Raw genomic sequence first — 16,355 nt, forward strand, 5'->3', positions numbered from 1 at the left:
GGCTCAAATCCCCAGGACAGGTAAACAGCCACTTTTCTCCTCTTCCGTCACCCACACAGCCGGCCCCAGCATCACCTCTCCACACACGCTCCCAGATGAGCCCTGCTCAAAGCTCAAAATGCGGGAGACAGCTTCACCACCCAGGCTCCCTTACCTGATCGTTATCAGTCTCTTGAACAAAAAATGCTTCTCCATTATCTCCCAATTTCATGTGCAAATCCACTGCTTCCCCATTGATTTCTATGTCAACCTGAAGGAAAAACATATGTTCTTCATCACAACAGGAAACCTCATGGGCAATGACCAGGTCTCTACGTACACTTCAGTCACACACGTCCCCAAGATATCTCACAGTTCCAAACCTCCGCTGGTCACTCCGGTCAAGAAACGGAGTCTACTCCCCCACCACCACCATCCTGGGTCCATGCAAGCTTGTGATTGCCCCAGTGAGAGAGCACAACACAGGTAAGGCCACGTGGCTTCCGAGGCTAGACAAGAAAAAGAAGGCAGAGTCCGCCCGGCTCCCCCCCTTGCAGCCAGCCGCCATGGTGTGAGGAAGCCCAGGCCACATGGGGAGCCCACGCGGAGGCGTCTGGGTGACAGCCTCGGCTCAGTCCAGCCAAGGGCCACCAGCCGAGTGAGCAAGTGCATCTACCCAGGGTCCCAGCCCCCAGCCCTGAGTCTTCAGCTGAGGCCCCAGGCGGCAAAGAGCAGAGATGGGCCAGCCTGAGGCACTTGCTGTGAATTCCTGACCCACAGAACCCCCGGAGCTTAATAAACAGTTGGTTTATGCCACTAAATCTTGGAGAAATTTACACAAGCATAGAGATCAGAACAATCTGAGTAACTGTCAACTCAGGGACCGGCCCTTTCCAACGGAAAGCTAAAACTCGGGGTCCGCGAGGAGCTCCGGATACGTAAGGCCGCAGAAGTGCGAGGATTTTTCTCTAAGGAGAGAACCCGTCCCCCAGGTCACGTACCACCTTCTCTCGGGAACGCAGGACCCCCATCTTCCCAAAGCGGACGTGGAAGGGGGAGCACTGCAGGTTCCCGTTGGGCTGGCGGACCACGATGATGTCAATGCATCCGGACAGGGTGGCAGGGTTCAGCCCCTTGTAGAGCTCCTTCACGGTGACAAACACCTGGCCTGCCAGCTGCCCGACGTAGTTCATGGTTTGAGCCTAGGAGACAGAGACACAAGGTGCACAAACGATTAACTCGGGGCAGGCTCCAGAGCCAGTCAAGGTGAACGTGCCCGCGCCGCACGCCCGACTTCAAAGACACCCAGCTCAGGGCGTCTGGCTCCCCTGGAACGGGCCCCACCCAGCGCTCCCCACCCCAAGCCCTGGCCACCCCAGGAGGCCTGATCTCCGTCGTCACCGGGCTCTTCCTCTCTGAGTCCACAGTACGTGTGGCGCTCGCTCTTGCATCACGTGCAGGTTTTACAGACCAAATCTTCAGACTCTTGGGAAGAGAGACTGTATTTGAGACCTCTTCATACTCCCCACCACGCCAAAAAGAGTAGGTGCTTAATAACGCTGGTAGAAAAAAGCGACTATTTTTACTCGAGAAGGAAAAAATAAGTGACTTTTATTTTGAACAGTTTCCACCCTGGTCCTTCTCTGCCCGCCTGATGCTCTCACATCTCGAGGGACACTTGCGCTCGGCTTCGGTCTGTCTGCCCAGACGATCAACCGAAGTCCACTCAGCAAACATCCAGGGCCTCTGCTCCACCAGGGGTCTGGCGCCGGGAACACAGATTAAAAAGACGCAGACCCCGTCCCCCGGAGGGACTCGGGCTCGTGAAGGAGAGAGAAGGAGAACACACGTCCGCGTGGTCGTGTCTGCTTGGACTTAAGGAGACGCTGAGGGACTTACGTCCAGGGAAAGAGGAGAGCCATCCCAGAGCAGCCGACAGTCGATGGGTGGGGAGCAGGGCTGGGATGCTCCCCGGCAGAGGAAGGTGGACAGGCCGCCGCAGACAGACAGGTGTGCGCACAGGCACAGAGGGGGTGGCGCCTGCGGCAGAGAACACGCAGTGGGAGGACGAGAGCCGACACCTGCCAGGAGACTCGGAAGGTGCTTTGTAGCAACTGAAGCCGTTGGGGACTTGGGAACCACAAGATCGGGATGCGATCCGTGATTTAGATAGAGCGCTGTGGTAAAAATGTAGAGCAGGTGGCCAAGAAAAGACACTGAAGGCAGGAAGACCAACCTGTGGCTTCTGGTGATGGTGCCGACAAGACAGGATGCCAGCCTGAAAGGCGGCAGTGACGGAAGAAACGAGGCAGAGCGCCAATCCGGGAGACGCTGGGGCACAGGGCAACGGGAGCCCCGCCGGCACCGAGCCCTGGCCCTCCTCACAGCTGGGGCTCTGACGGCCACCCCGGCGTGAGCCACACCCGCCTGGCTGCCCAGCCAGGTGCAGCGACGGCGTGGTGACCCCCCAACAAACTTAAGACAGGGCTGCCACATGACCTAGCAATGCCACCTCTGGGTATACAGTTGAGAGAGCTGAAAGCTAGGTCTCAAAGAGATAACCTGCACACCCGTGTTCACAGCCGCATTACTCCCAACAGCCAAAAGGTGGGAATGACCCAAGAGGCCACAGATGGATAAATGGATAAGCAGAATGCAGTATTACAGACACAATGGAATACTACTCAGCCTTAAAAAGGAAGGAAACTCTGGCACGTTACAACACGCATGAGCCTTGAGGGCATGACGCTAAGTGACACAAGCCGGTTACAAAAGGACAAATACTGTATGCTCCTACTTATCTGAGGTACCTAGAGCAGATAAACCCAGAGAAACAGAAGGCAGAACGGTGGTTACCAGGGGGTAGGGACAGGGCAGGGGAAGTTCACGTCTAACGGGGACAGAGCTTCAGTTGTGCAAGATGAGAAAGTTCTGGAGCTGGATGGTGACCGTCCCCCGTGTGAACGCACAACCACGTGCATGTATTGCATTAAGTCTACTGAACTGTTCACTCAAAAGTGGTTCAAAGAATAAATTCTATGTCACGTGCATTTTACCACCATTTTTAAATTTTTTTACAAGGAGGGTAAAGGAGAATACTGCATTAACCAAAACTCATTTCAGGAAGAGGAACCATTATTTGGTTAAAAAGCTTCTCTGAGTGACAGCTTGGGCCCACGTCACCTCCAGTGCCTGCCTGGCCGAGGGGCGTGAAGGCAACCACACTCTCCTTGACCTTCCCTTCGTCCAGGGTCTCTTGCAAATACGGGCTGGCGAATAGGTACCGAATACAAGAATGAACCGGCTGGGCGCCGGTTCCCAAGTTTCACTTCCGTCAGTTCTGTTTGAAGTAAAAGGCTCAAGGAAGAAGCTAAGTTGATGTCAGTGAAGAAGCCAGGCCAGCCCGAGTCCTGCCGCCCTTCACCTCCCTCCCGCCACGGTGTCCGCAGAGACACACCAGCAGGCGTTGAGGGGAACGTTTGCCCCGAAGAAGAAAGTGCCTCAGGACCTCAAGAGAAGCCAAAGATGTGCACAAAACAAACGCTGCAACTTCCGCTGAACGGCTTTGAGACACCTGCTCTCCACTCACCCCATTCCAAGTTACTTTTCAATCTCTTGCTTTTAATCTCAGGATTTGGCAGGAAACGCCTGCTTCACCTGACAAGGCTTCACTGACCACGTGAAACGGGATTCCACAGCCCTCGTTCCAAAGTTTTTCAAGGAAAGTTGAGCCAAACCTCCAAAAAAAACCCTCTGGCCAGACTGGGGCTCTCTAAGCTGTGCTTAACTCTGAGGTTAGGAAACAGGTAAATATATTTTTCTCAACATGACATCTTCCAGCTTGACCTCCTGGAATACTACTAATTTTCTAAGATTCTTCCATGCCGTTGGAACAGCGTCTTTCTGGATACTCTTCCCTAAGTTAGAAACCACTGCAGTAGTGGTGTTAGACCCAAATAGATAATACACCATGGAGCACAAAACTCCAAAAGCATATTCCCACTGGGGATTCTATCTACAACATTCATAATCAACAGCGTCTTCAGCTTGAAGAGCATCAATTATTAAAACTAGGGACTTCCCTGGTGGCGCAGTGGTTAAGAATCCACCTGCCAATGCAGGGGACACGGGTTTGAGCCCTGGTCCAGGAAGATCCCACATGCCGCGGAGCAACGAAGCTCGTGTGCCACTACTGCTTAGCCTGCGCTCTAGAGCCCGCGAGCCACAACTACTGAGGCCCGTGCGCCTAGAGCCCGTGCTCCGCAACAAGAGAAGCCACCGCAATGAGAAGCCCGCGCACCGCAACGAAGAGCAGTCTCCGCTCGCCGTAACTAGAGAAAGCCCCTGCGCAGCAACAAAGACCCAACGCAGCCAAAAATAAATTAATTAATTTAAAAAAAAAAGAACCTAAATACGGGGCTTTGAATTATTTTAGGCCAGTCCCTTTAATCGTCAATTCAGGAATCATCCCCACTCATTTATTATGCAAGTGGATAAAAGTGATTTTAATTCCCTTCCCGGGTCTGTCAAGGAGACTATTATCGAAGGCATGTTATCTAGGAAATAACAGTGTCTTCATTTTCATACTGTGGCTGTGCTTCCCGGCCGTGACACAGTGATGCTACGACAGGACAGGCGACACCCAAGTCGGAGCTACTCCTCTCCAGGAAGGCTGGTGGATCAGGGCGCGGGGCTGAGAAACCTCACCTTAGCAAAGGTCAAAAAGAGTGCAAAACTGTCTCAATAAACACAATTCTCAGAATCCCCATGTTTGTTAAACCTTCCTCACCTTCATCATTTCCTTCTACCTTCATCTCTTTAAGTCCCGCAAGAGTTCTACAATCACCCCTTAACCTGTATTTCCCATCGCGTCTCCAACGTCCTCATCTGCATATCAGGATACCTTGTTCATCTACGCGCCCAAAATCACTCATCGTTTTGCAAACTGAACCTTCCACTGGCCCTCCTGTTCAGTTAACACCAACCCCTCCCATCCTGGAAAGTTGCTTGATAAACGCAGGCTGTCATTTGTCAAGCTGCTGGAGAGACCCCATCCAGCAAGCTGTCTGCCCCCCTTGAGGACGGGGAGGGGGCCTGCTCATCTCTGGGCACCCAGGAAATGTTGCGGCCACACACGACCACGTTTCCTTTAACTTCCCAGGCTACCTTTGACTACATTCTTCAGCATTTGCCAGGAGCCTAATCTCTTGTATTTGTCTATTAAGATAGGTACGTGTGGAATGACGTGATTGAATTAAATCTATATGGTGACTGTCTTCCAAAAAGTGAAAATGCTTCATTGGTTGGGAACGCTTTTGCATTGGTTCGATGGAAACAGAGGACGCACAATCAAAGCTGCCCCGGTCCTACTCTTATCACTTTGAAACAAACGCACGTCCCAGAGTGACGGACCAGAGTGCAGGAGAAGCCTATTTCTCCCTGGTGACCATCGTGGCACAACAGGACTGGGGCGGTGGCAGGCAGGGGGATGCGAAGCTATGTCACAGAGGGGGCCCCCAGGGCAGACATGGCCACACGGGTGGGCACAATATTCTAGTGCTTTAATGAGGAACGAGGAGACAGGTCATCACATAAAGAGAAAAGAGGAAACGTACCAGAAGCTAATGAAAGAGAACTACTGAAAACAAATTCCCCAACTCTACTAGAATTTCAGCAAAGGCTAACCTGTGGATCATCTCTGAAAGGACATACAGAATGAAACAGAATTTCAGGCTCTCTGAGAAAACAAATTCTACTGCCGTATGATGTTAACTTTTTGTCGGTCAACCCAGCCCCCCCCCCCCGCCCCCAGACCGATTCTTGTTTCCGTGAGGCTCTCCGGGGAGCTGCAGGTGCAGTCTGAACACACGTGCTTCTTACCTGACGCAACAACCAGGAACTCCAGGGAGAATAAGTGGAGACAAGAAGATAAAATGATGGTTTGGAGAAAGATTTAAATGGGCTTGGAAAACCACGACGGGTGCCTACTGACTCTGGAGAACAAGGAATACTCCAAAGCCATCAGACCTAACGCCCACCCCGTGGGTGCCGCAAATCCTCAGCAGGCCACTAATCACTAATAATCACCTTTTCCCGAATCCCAGGTGAAAGGCCACGCAAGCCTCCACACGACATTTACTCAGCACTTCACGACACAAGAAACTCCTTTGCCCAGGGCAGCTCATCTGATGCAAATCTATGAAACTCCTTTGCCTAGGTTGAGTACTCAGGACCGACATCATCACTCCATTTCCGACAAGGAACTGGGGCACCAGGCTTGCGTGGTGTTCAGGGCAGCACAGCCAGTAAGGGGCAGTGAGGACAGGAGCCCAGGTTGAACCCCTGGCCCTCCCTGTCCTGCTGTGCGTAGCGTTGCCTCCCGTTCTTGCTGGACAGAACTGGTATCAATGGGTGAGGCCCAGTTAAAGAAAGACCAGTCATGTGGCTTTAGCGGAACAGATGGCAGTCATCTAGTTCTAAAGGTCGGTAACGTTCGGCACACGTTTACAGGGTATCCAGTGCTACCCCAGTGATCAGAGATTGTAATTAAAGTTGGAATCAGAGAGAGGCCATCCCAGAGCCAGGGTGGAAAGCACAATCTAGAACAGTCAGTTCTACGAGAACTGACTCGTTAGAGGGAGTGAGCTCAGCATCAGTGGGAGTATTCAAAGAATCTCAGGCACGATCCAACAAAGAGGTTGTAAAGGAAATTCAAAACTGGGGCTCTAAGCTGACGATTCTGTGACCTGGTCATAACAACATCATAAAAGCAAGTTTTCATCCCAAGCAAGAAACCAGGGGTTTGGAGTTGTTTTTTTGTTTTAGGGTTATTGGGGTTTTTTTTTTGTTTTTTGGCCAGGGGAGGGATAGAGCGGGGATGTAGGGGAGAGGGATTTGTCTGGGAATTTTTTTTTGTCCCATCATAAAAAATTCCAGATGTGCACACACCGCCTCAAAGTAGCTTAGCAAGTCTGGGTATGAGGGGAACAGTGCTAAAATTCAAAAATTAGAAGAAATTAAGAAAACGGGAATTGTTCTCTCCCAGGAACATAAAACTCACGAAGACAATGCCCCCAACTAAATTCACTACAAACGCAGTTTAGGCAACAAGCTCATAACACGTTTCTTGACAACAAACAGGCCATGAAAGATAAAGGATAAGTAGAAAAAACAGAAACTGCATAAAATTGGGGGTGAGGACAAAAAAATAAATGCTGCCTGCCATTCTGGTAAACAATGAATGTCGCTGCACCATCAAGCCACCCGCCACTGCAGCCACCCCAACGGTGCACCCTGAAGGCACTCAGGATGGAGAAAAACAGGATACCCGCCCTAGACAATTAAAATCTATTTCAAAGAATTCGTTTCAATGAGCCCAGATTCTGGCATCTTCCCAAATCTCTAACTTGAGATGTCTGGGGTTCTGTCATTAGCAGTAATTTTTTTTCTTTTTTTTTTTTTTGCGGTACGCGGGCCTCTCACTGTTGTGGCCTCTCCCGTTGCGGAGCACAGGCTCCGGACGCGCAGGCTCAGCGGCCATGGCTCACGGTCCCAGCCGCTCCGCGGCATGTGGGATCCTCCCGGACCGGGGCACGAACCCACGTCCCCTGCATCGGCAGGCGGACTCTCAACCACTGCGCCACCAGGGAAGCCCAGCAGTAATCTTTTGATGTTCAACTAAATTTTTTGTTTTCAGCAAAAAAATTCCTCTATCCGCTGGCTCCCCTCTTACCTCTCTGGAGCACCCAGGCTGCTAGTCCTCAACAAGGTCACAGATAAACATAGCTCTCCGCTTTCAGGTGTGCATGTGTGTTTAGTCAATGGGGCTCCGAAGGCCTGGATGTGCTCGCCTTCCTCCGGCACTTGTGAGCTGTGTGCACGGCGGCCGGGTCTTCACACGGCCTCTCTGATGAGGCCTCGCCGCTGTCACCAAGAGCGAGGTACAAGACGGTGACTTTGAAAAGGTCTTTGCCCTTGGAAAGCACAGGCCAAACGTCTGCCATTTCTTCCCTGAGCAAATGACTCGATAAGTGGGACTCAGTCGTGGGCTCTGGGTGCGACATTCTCACAAGCGTTCACACCTTCCTCAGCTACCCCTCCTCGGGGCTGCAGAAGGTCAATCCAAAACCTTCCCCCACAGTCCTCAGGGTCTAAAAGGTCAGACACCCTCCTTCATGCAGTCTGGGATCTGAAGACATCTTCGGCACTTCTGTCCTCGGGATGACTCCTGGCTTCCTGGAGCGAGCCTGCCGGGAATCCCCCACCTGTGCACACAGCCGTGTGCTCTGTCACCTCTCCCCTCACCGCAGGTGCCTAAGGGACTCCTGTGGACTCTGGGTTTAAGGCACATGCAGGGAGTGTCCTGGTTGGAAAACCAACCCAACATCACGCAGGGCGAGGCCTCTGACTCTGTGCTCCTGTGATCGGCAGCAGGATCACACCCCCAGAAACCCAACCAGCTGCTGCTCTCCGGGGCCGGCGGGCCGGCCTGCCAGCTACTCTGGTCAAAGGAGCGCATCCGAGGGACTTCTCGATATCCACTGAGTGGATACTTACCGGCAACGCTAGGCGAAGACAATAACGCAGCAAACCGGCGCGACACAAACCTTTAAACCTGCTGTCCGTGTTCACATACCATTAAGGCTGGTCCGCTGTCCAGATGGGATAATCATCAAGAGTTTAAGTAGTTTGCTTAGTTATCATCATGATGCAAGGGATATAATTTTCCCAGTTTGCAGAGAGTCTATATATAACCTGGGCAGGGTAAGGGGTAGAAGTACATCCAACCCAGGTTCAGTCTATATCCAACACTATGACAATCCTGCCAGCCTCCCGTATGACTTGATGGTCCGACCTACCTATGGGGCGGCGCGCGCAGACTTTAAATTACACCTGCGGAAAGGTAAATACAACGCACAGCATTTAAAAATAAATTCACTTCTCCAACGGTGAAGGCAAAGTTATCCACCGCGGTACGTTTTAAGAGCTGTATCTGCTGGCTTGGAAACTGGTCTGCTTGCTCCAGGGGTATGTCTGTGCTTGCCGGTTGGTCCAGGAGCGGCAGACTAGCCTCATCCTCTGACGTGTCCAGGTGGCACACGCAGGTGAGCAGAAGGTGCTCAGGGCAGGCGCACAGGCTCGGCCGAGCCCTGCCACCAGCTAATAGTCAGGGCCGTGCCCCAGGGACCTTGCAGCTCTGGAAAGGGTCTCATTACTTTTGAGTTAACGAAGAAAAAGGGCAAAGAGATTTTACCATTAAAATCTAAATTAAATGCCCATGGATAAAACCTTCCCCTCCTCCTTTTTATCCTGATCTACCTCAAGCATCTGAAAGTCACCTCTGAGGACTGGTGAGTAACTAGCCAATCCCAGCCCTTCCCACACACGTCCACTCCCCCTGCACCCAGCAGATGACACAAAAGCTCACCTGTGCCCAGCACGGGGCTTGACACCAGCCAAGGCTAACTCCTGTCCTGAGAAGCTGGAAGTCTTACATCTTAGCTGGCTCAGTTACTGAACAACTGAACGTGGACGTCCATCTATAACCTTTCTGGACACTGAAGAATTTGCTCTGGGAGAGCGAGCATCTACCATGGGCGTATTTAAGCCATTTGGCTTTTATTAGCTAGGACCATTCTTCCTCGAGGACACGACAGAGGCTGCCTCTCTGGGGTTCTCCCCACAGCTCCCTGAAGCCCTGGCACGTCTCTCTCTTCATCTGAGGACGGCTGTGTGACTGCCCCTTGCGCCCCAGCACTCTAGCCGGGCCTCACAGGGATGGGTGGGGGGCCTCCACCCATCACCCCTGGCTGAGCTCTGCTCAGCACGTTCCAGACTCTGTCTCCACGTCTGGGGTCCAAATGTGAGGTCTGATCAGCTCTGAGTAACAACAGAAACATCGTGCTGCTCTGGAACTGGCCAAGATCACATTCACCTGGGAGGTTACGAGGCAAACGCTGGTTTTCATACAAAGCATTAAAAAAAGGCAATTTCTAAGAAATTCCAAAAATGATATTATGACTAGTAAGACTTACATGAAAATGAAATTGGTTTATAAACAGCGTATCTTCCTCGTGCTATTTACAGTAACGGCAAAGAGGAAGTCTTTCTTCAGAGCACTGCGCACTGATACTTATCAGTTGGCAAGTGTGATAAATTATATAGACCAACGAGGAAGTATGACTTAGGTGCAGCGTGACGCAGGGTAAACAACGCCAGACTGGAAGTCCAGGTGCCTGGGCTTCACGCCCACCCCTGCCGCGCTGACAGCACACGCTGGGGCAGGTCCCCTCCCCCTGGCCAGTCTGGACCAGGTGAGTCTGGCAGCAGCTGCCCCATGTATTAGTCTGACCATCTTTTTTTTTTTTTTGGCTGTTCGCGGGCCTCTCACGGTTGTGGCCTCTCCCCTTGAGGAGCACAGGCTCTGGACGCGCAGGCTCAGCGGCCATGGCTCACGGGCCCAGCCGCTCCGCGGCATATGGGATCCTCCTGGACCGGGGCACAAACCCGTGTCCCCTGCATCGGCAGGCGGACTCTCAACCACTGCGCCACCAGGGAAGCCCATGTCCGACCATCTTGAACGGAGCACTAAGAGAAACTTCGTACGCAAGGGAGCAAACTTCTGTGTCCGTCAGTACCCCTGGGGATGCAGGGACTTTATTGGCACGCCAGTGTTCTTCAGGAGGCACTCTGGTCCAAAGTAAGAAAAAGTCACCAGAAAACCCTGCAATGCTTTTGAAAAGCTTGCAGGTCACACTAATATCAATACTTCCTGACAAAAAGCAAAACCAGCCCACGCTGGGGTCCCCGCGCCAAAGCCCTCTCTGAATTAAGCAGGTCCTGCCCACCACAGCTCAGCTCCAGGCCCAGAGGAAGGGCGAGCCAGCTGCAGGCCATCCTGCAGGACGCAGGGTACACGGCAGGAGGCGTGGGGCGTGAGTGTGCCCAGGATGCAGGGGGCTGCCGCTCTGCAAAGTCAGTCAGGAAAGCGGGCGTCCACAATAACTCCAGACACTCAGCAAAGACAGAGAGGGAAGGGAAGGCCGAGGAGATTTTCTCCTCCTTCAAGGCCGCCCACAGGGGAGGAGCCCCACACTCTGGGCACACAGCAGATGCACAAACGCGCCAGCTGCCCCAGTCTCGTATGGGTCCAGGGGGCAGCGCTGCGAACACCTGTCAAGATGAGGGAAGGGAGGTCTCATGACTTCTCTCCTCATTGTGACACCAGAAGAGTCAGCATTTCATCCAAAATTGGCAGAATCCTTCTCCAGGGTTCACAGATTGCCAAGAAACACTGCTTTCTTGGAACTTCTGCCAAAATTCAATACCCCAGCCATAGCTCTCGTAACCCCGTGGCTCTGCTAATACCATCCACCTCTAAAATATTAATGTCAATTTAAGATGGCCTCAGACCATCCCAACAGAAAAATGAGCAAAAGAGAGAGAGAGAGTTCACAGAGAAAGAAGTCCATTTGGTCAAAGATGTATGAGAAGATACTCAATCCTATTCATAATTTAAGATATGCAAATCAAAGGAGGCCTTTCAGGTGGTCCAAAATCAAAGCATTTTGTAAAAACCTGAGGGGTTGGTGAGAACAGGAGGAAACGAACACTCACCACTCCCTGCCGGAGGGGTAATAAACGGGGTAAGCATCGTGGCAATAGCTGTCATTTTTTGCACACACCAGCAAACTCCAGCAATTCTTCTGCTATGCACAAAACAGTAATCAGGGCACTGATTATAATAAGGACACTTAGAAGCAAATATCTACAGGACTTCAGTTAAGTAAATGAGAGACCACCCACACCATATAATTGAATATTTTGAGGCTGTTAAAAAAAAAAAAGGGAGGGAGAGGTAGTTCTCCAAATACTAACATGAAAAGGTATATATACTGTGTGAAAAAAGTACAAAAATATTTATAATATGAACCCATTTCTAAGAATTACATTTATACATATTCTCATATGCACAAAAAAATTATGGACTGATGTACATACCAAAAAGGTTCACAGGCTCACCCTAGGGAACAGGCCTGGGGAAGGGGAGGAGACCTTCACTTTTCATCACAAATATTTCCAAGGCGTTGGTTCCTGGGTTTTGTTTTCTACATGCGCATGTACTGCTTTAAGGTTAATTTTTAATGACCTCAGAGAACTGGGGGAGGGATGGCAAACTCTGGTCTGCTCGGTGTCAGGGTCTCCCCAGCACTGAAACTGCTGGACAGGCGGGGGCGATGCGGGGTGGTCCTGCTTTGGTCGGAAGGGTCAGATGGGTGACCGCTCCTCCAGCGCTGGGATTGTGCAATGCTCCGATCTTACAATCCCGTGTGATGAGTGTTCTCAGGTCCTTGCCAAGGAGCACAAAAGGCCTGGGTGGTGGAGGGTGGAGGCAGCTGAACTACCCCGGTGGCCAATGTGCTGGAAAAACAGGCCCAGGTTTAGACCCCGATCCCCCAGCTCTTGACCCCGCAACTCACGAATGGAGCACAGGGCTTGCAGCCTCTCTTTCCACCCCAGCAAGGGCCCTCTGTCCAGGTCTGTGTCTTGGCCAAAAAGAAAGCCCTGCTTCTGTGACTTCTGCGTGAACCCTGCTCCCTCCACCCAAATATCGCCTGGACGCTCAAGAGTGCTGCCTACAGCTCAGGGGTAAAAGCTTAGTCCGCAGAGGCAGACAGCCGGCCTTCACCTCCCAGCTCCACCACCTGCTAAGCCATGACCATGAACGACTGACCGACCCCTCGGCCGCCCAGTCTCATATCTATAAAACGGACGACCCTAACAGCACCCACCTCATAGGACGGGTAAACGTGGAGTTCTTTTCCAAGTGCACGGCCAAACGAAAGCCAGGTGCTAACCCTCTGGTCACACACGGCACCGAAGGCCGGACTGTGAGTTAAGGCTGCAGCCTGACAGCGCTTTGCATACGTCAACTATTTAGATCGAACCCTCCCAAAAAGACAGGGCCAAAGAATACTACTGGTTGAAAGTAATACAGAAATATCAGAAGGGTATGGTTAGATTCCAATAGGCTGGGAATACATTTCCAATTTATCCAAAAATCTGAGCCCAAAGGCACCCCGAAGACCGGGCCACAGGCTGGAGTGATGCAGAGTCCACCGGCAGGAAATTCTCTGGCCAAAGCGGGGAGCTGCCTTGTGGGTGCCCGGTTATCCCACGACCCTCGCTGCCTCTATCTTCTGTAAACCAAAGGTGGATGCCTAGAGAGACCAATCAATGCAGAGGAAGATTTCACCAAAAAGAGAGAAGACATGTGTCCAAGGAGATAACGGGCCTTCCGGGAAGGAGGCACGTGGTAGAAGCGTGCTGATGGTGTCCCAGGAGCACTGGGCACACAGGGTGTCTCGAATGCAGGGTCTGTGGTCGGCAGGCAGTCGATGCAGAGCCATGACTCTGCTCTAACAACCTGTAGCTCTTTACTCGAAAGCCCAGCATTCAGCAGCAGGAAAAACGGTTGTTCCAAGAATCCCAAACCTGCTCAGCGTGTTGAGAGATGTGGTTTCCATCACCGGCGCGGAAAAGCATCCTCTCCAGACGGAGCCCTGCCCCTTCGCCCAACACCTGACACACGCGGGCCCCTCCCCGCACACCAGGCACTGGGTCTCACACACCCCGCTTCCCTCCACCAGAGTTCGCACGCGGCGGCACACGGGCACACACACACGCCATCTCAGCTAAACAAGTTTCACAAAACAATACCTCACCTAAGATTAGTATGTCCGGGTCTGGGATTTTCTCTTCTATTCTATTTCACCTTTTCTAAAATGCCCATGGGCCTACTAAACTGATTTTAGGACCAGAGGGTGACAGGCGGCACTGTGAAGAATACTGGCCTGGGCCAGTATTCACTTCTTGTTGCTTAAATAAAAGGTGGGGCGGGGTCAAGGGGGAGACATGGGAAGAGGAAGGAGAAGGGGCACACAGGGAAGTGTGGAGGACACAGGACAGGGGGACAGGTCACAGTCTCCCTGACAGCCCCCCCCCCCACTGTCAGGAGGGTCTCCCGAGCCCGGCACATTGCATCCCCCGAGCTGGACCTGCTGCCGGGAATGAAAGCAGGTGTCAGGCCCCTGCTCTTTCTAGACCCTCTGCTCACAGCTTAGAAAGCTCCCGCTGATGGGCTTTGCTCGGACTTTGCTCGACTTCTTTTCACAAATCCCACTCCGATTCTAAGTGAGTGGGCTCCGGGCGTAATAAACCCGGCCAGGGTTCAGTGAAACCTAAGAAGTGGGACTTCGCCCGCCCTCCCCAGGGCACTCGCCCCAACGCTGACCGGACGTCGCGGCCTCGCACGTTCCTTGTCACCTCAACAGCCCCCGGTTCTCATGGCTCGGTCACGCTGAGGAAGTTGAAGTGCAAACAGGTCAAACCACCAGCCTCAGTGTCCCAACGGGACCACCGTCTCCTAGGTCTTTTTCAAAATTCTCCAAAGGCCATTCCCGTCAACAGGCCTTCCCTGGAATGAGCTGCCTGCAGTGTCATCCATGCCCATCGGCACCCCTGCCCAAATCAATTCATCACATTTGGGTACCTTTTAGACCTTGAACCCAGAAGAGAAAGGACCCAGCGGAGGCCAACTCGCAGCGTGAGGGGTGACCCACAGCGCTGATTCACAGCCCAGAGGCCAGAGTCAGGCAGGACTGTCCCAACTCCACAATTAGCCCTCCTCACTGGCACCCTGCGTTCCTCCCTTAAAATAGCAGTGACCACAGGGACCCCGCATTCTTTCCCAGGGGCTCTTGTGTATCTCAGTGAACACGTTTACCATAACTTGCAAATGGGTGTGAGTCTCTCTTCATTGCCTAGGAGAAGAAACACTCAAGAGACACTCGAGAGCATGTGTCTTTGGCCCAAGTTACAAGTGGGTAAAACTACAAAGCCAAGTTCTTTGCACCAGCCTGTGCGCGCCACAGGCCTCAGGCCTTCCTTTGAAATCTCTCTCCATCTCCTGCCCTCCACCCCGCCCTCTGGTCCAGGGCCCTGAACACAGCTGACTGGGTGGGGGGCAGGCTTACAGACTTCCTTCTGGCCGGGCTGGCCACACTGCCCCCTCCCAGGGCAGACTTCCCAGACTCTCCGAGGTCCCCTCAAGACCAGGAGATCCGTCAGTGCCCCACCCGAGTGCCCAAGTTCTCTCCCTTGCAACAAGACTCAGCAGGTTTGCCCTCTGCAGCCATTCTTTCCCAGAGTGCTGAGATTTGGGGCAACTGAGACCCGGGATGGTGAAGGCACCTGGGCAGGGCCCCACTGCCAAGCTAACGCAGAACCCAGACGAGAGCTCAGGCCTCCAGGCCCACTAAGTTCAGGTCCAGGGCTCTGTCCAGGCCTGGCACCACACCACACGGCCCTCCACACAAACAAGCATAAAAGCTCCAACCACACACCCACACACAAAACACTCGATAATAAAACAGATGTCGGCAGATGTGAACGAAGCATTATCAAAACACAGAACCGGAAGACAAACTCTTAGATGTCCACCATTTCGGGGGGGGAAGACGCGTACGTGTGTGTTTACTTCTCAGTTGCTGTACTTTCCACAATTGCTTACTAACTCATAAGACCCGAATTATAGAACAGGGACAAACAGTAAATTTCACAAGCACTCCCCCATTACCCGCCCCCTCCCATAAAAACAGTTGATAAGCTCATGTCTCCAAAAAACTCCTCTAAACTACTGGGCTCTAAAAATTCTCTGAATTAACACGGCCAGTTGTTTTAATCAAGTTCCTGTTTGTTGGTCAAAACCAGGTTGACATCTGCGTTCTCCAGCCACTACCCTGCACGCAAATGACCAGCCGGGCATCTATACACACCCCTGCTCCGCGGCTCTTCAAGGTATTTCCAAAACACTACTTTTCATCCTACATTTTCCCCACCTTCCCCAAAATAAAATTATTCGCAGGGGCATCTGATGGAAGGCCTAGCACCCAGCAGGCTGCAGGAAAGGTGCACAGAAGCTGGCAGTGGAGGGACCAGACTGTATGTAATCCGAGAACCAGGATTCCAACCCGGGCTCAGCCTGCCGCCCCGCAGCTGTGTGACCTTGGGCACGTAAGTCAACCTCCCCGAGCCTGTTTCCTCAACAGCAAAGCAGGAATCCCAAATAACCCACCCCCACCTCCCCGACCAGTTTCATAAAAGTCCCCGGCGCTAAGCAAGAGCTGCTTGCCGCCCAAGTACTACCCACACGTCCTGCCAGGACGGAGTCCCGCGGCCACCCCTCGAGTTCGCCACGCCGATCAAGGTCAGCCCTTTGGGAGAAGGCCCGAGGGAAGCTCACGAGGCCGCCGGGTCCCTGGGCCTGTTCTCCGCCTCCCTCCCTGAAACACTTGCCCCGAAAGGGCCGCGGGGAC

At 52.6% G+C, this 16,355-nt stretch overlaps 1 protein-coding gene across 7 annotated transcripts in view; it reads right to left on the bottom strand.

Annotated features, from left to right (window-relative positions):
- The window catches only part of LPIN1 (lipin 1), a 68,452-nt gene that overhangs the window by 51,743 nt on the left and 354 nt on the right, over positions 1 to 16,355 (bottom strand). For 6 of the 7 annotated variants that reach the window (XM_060309281.1, XM_030844588.2, XM_030844587.2 and 3 more), the window contains exons 2-3: positions 981 to 1,181; positions 155 to 250 (exon numbers count right to left, since the gene is read on the bottom strand). In XM_060309281.1, the coding sequence (XP_060165264.1) occupies positions 155 to 250; positions 981 to 1,172 (288 nt within the window). In that variant the 5' untranslated portion in view covers positions 1,173 to 1,181. Of the gene's footprint in view, positions 1 to 154; positions 251 to 980; positions 1,182 to 16,189; positions 16,317 to 16,355 lie in introns of those variants that run through there. The other variant, XM_060309279.1, reaches the window with a different exon arrangement.

This window comes from Globicephala melas, chromosome 12, assembly GCF_963455315.2.
Source record: "Globicephala melas chromosome 12, mGloMel1.2, whole genome shotgun sequence".
Taxonomy (NCBI): Eukaryota; Metazoa; Chordata; class Mammalia; order Artiodactyla; family Delphinidae; genus Globicephala; species Globicephala melas.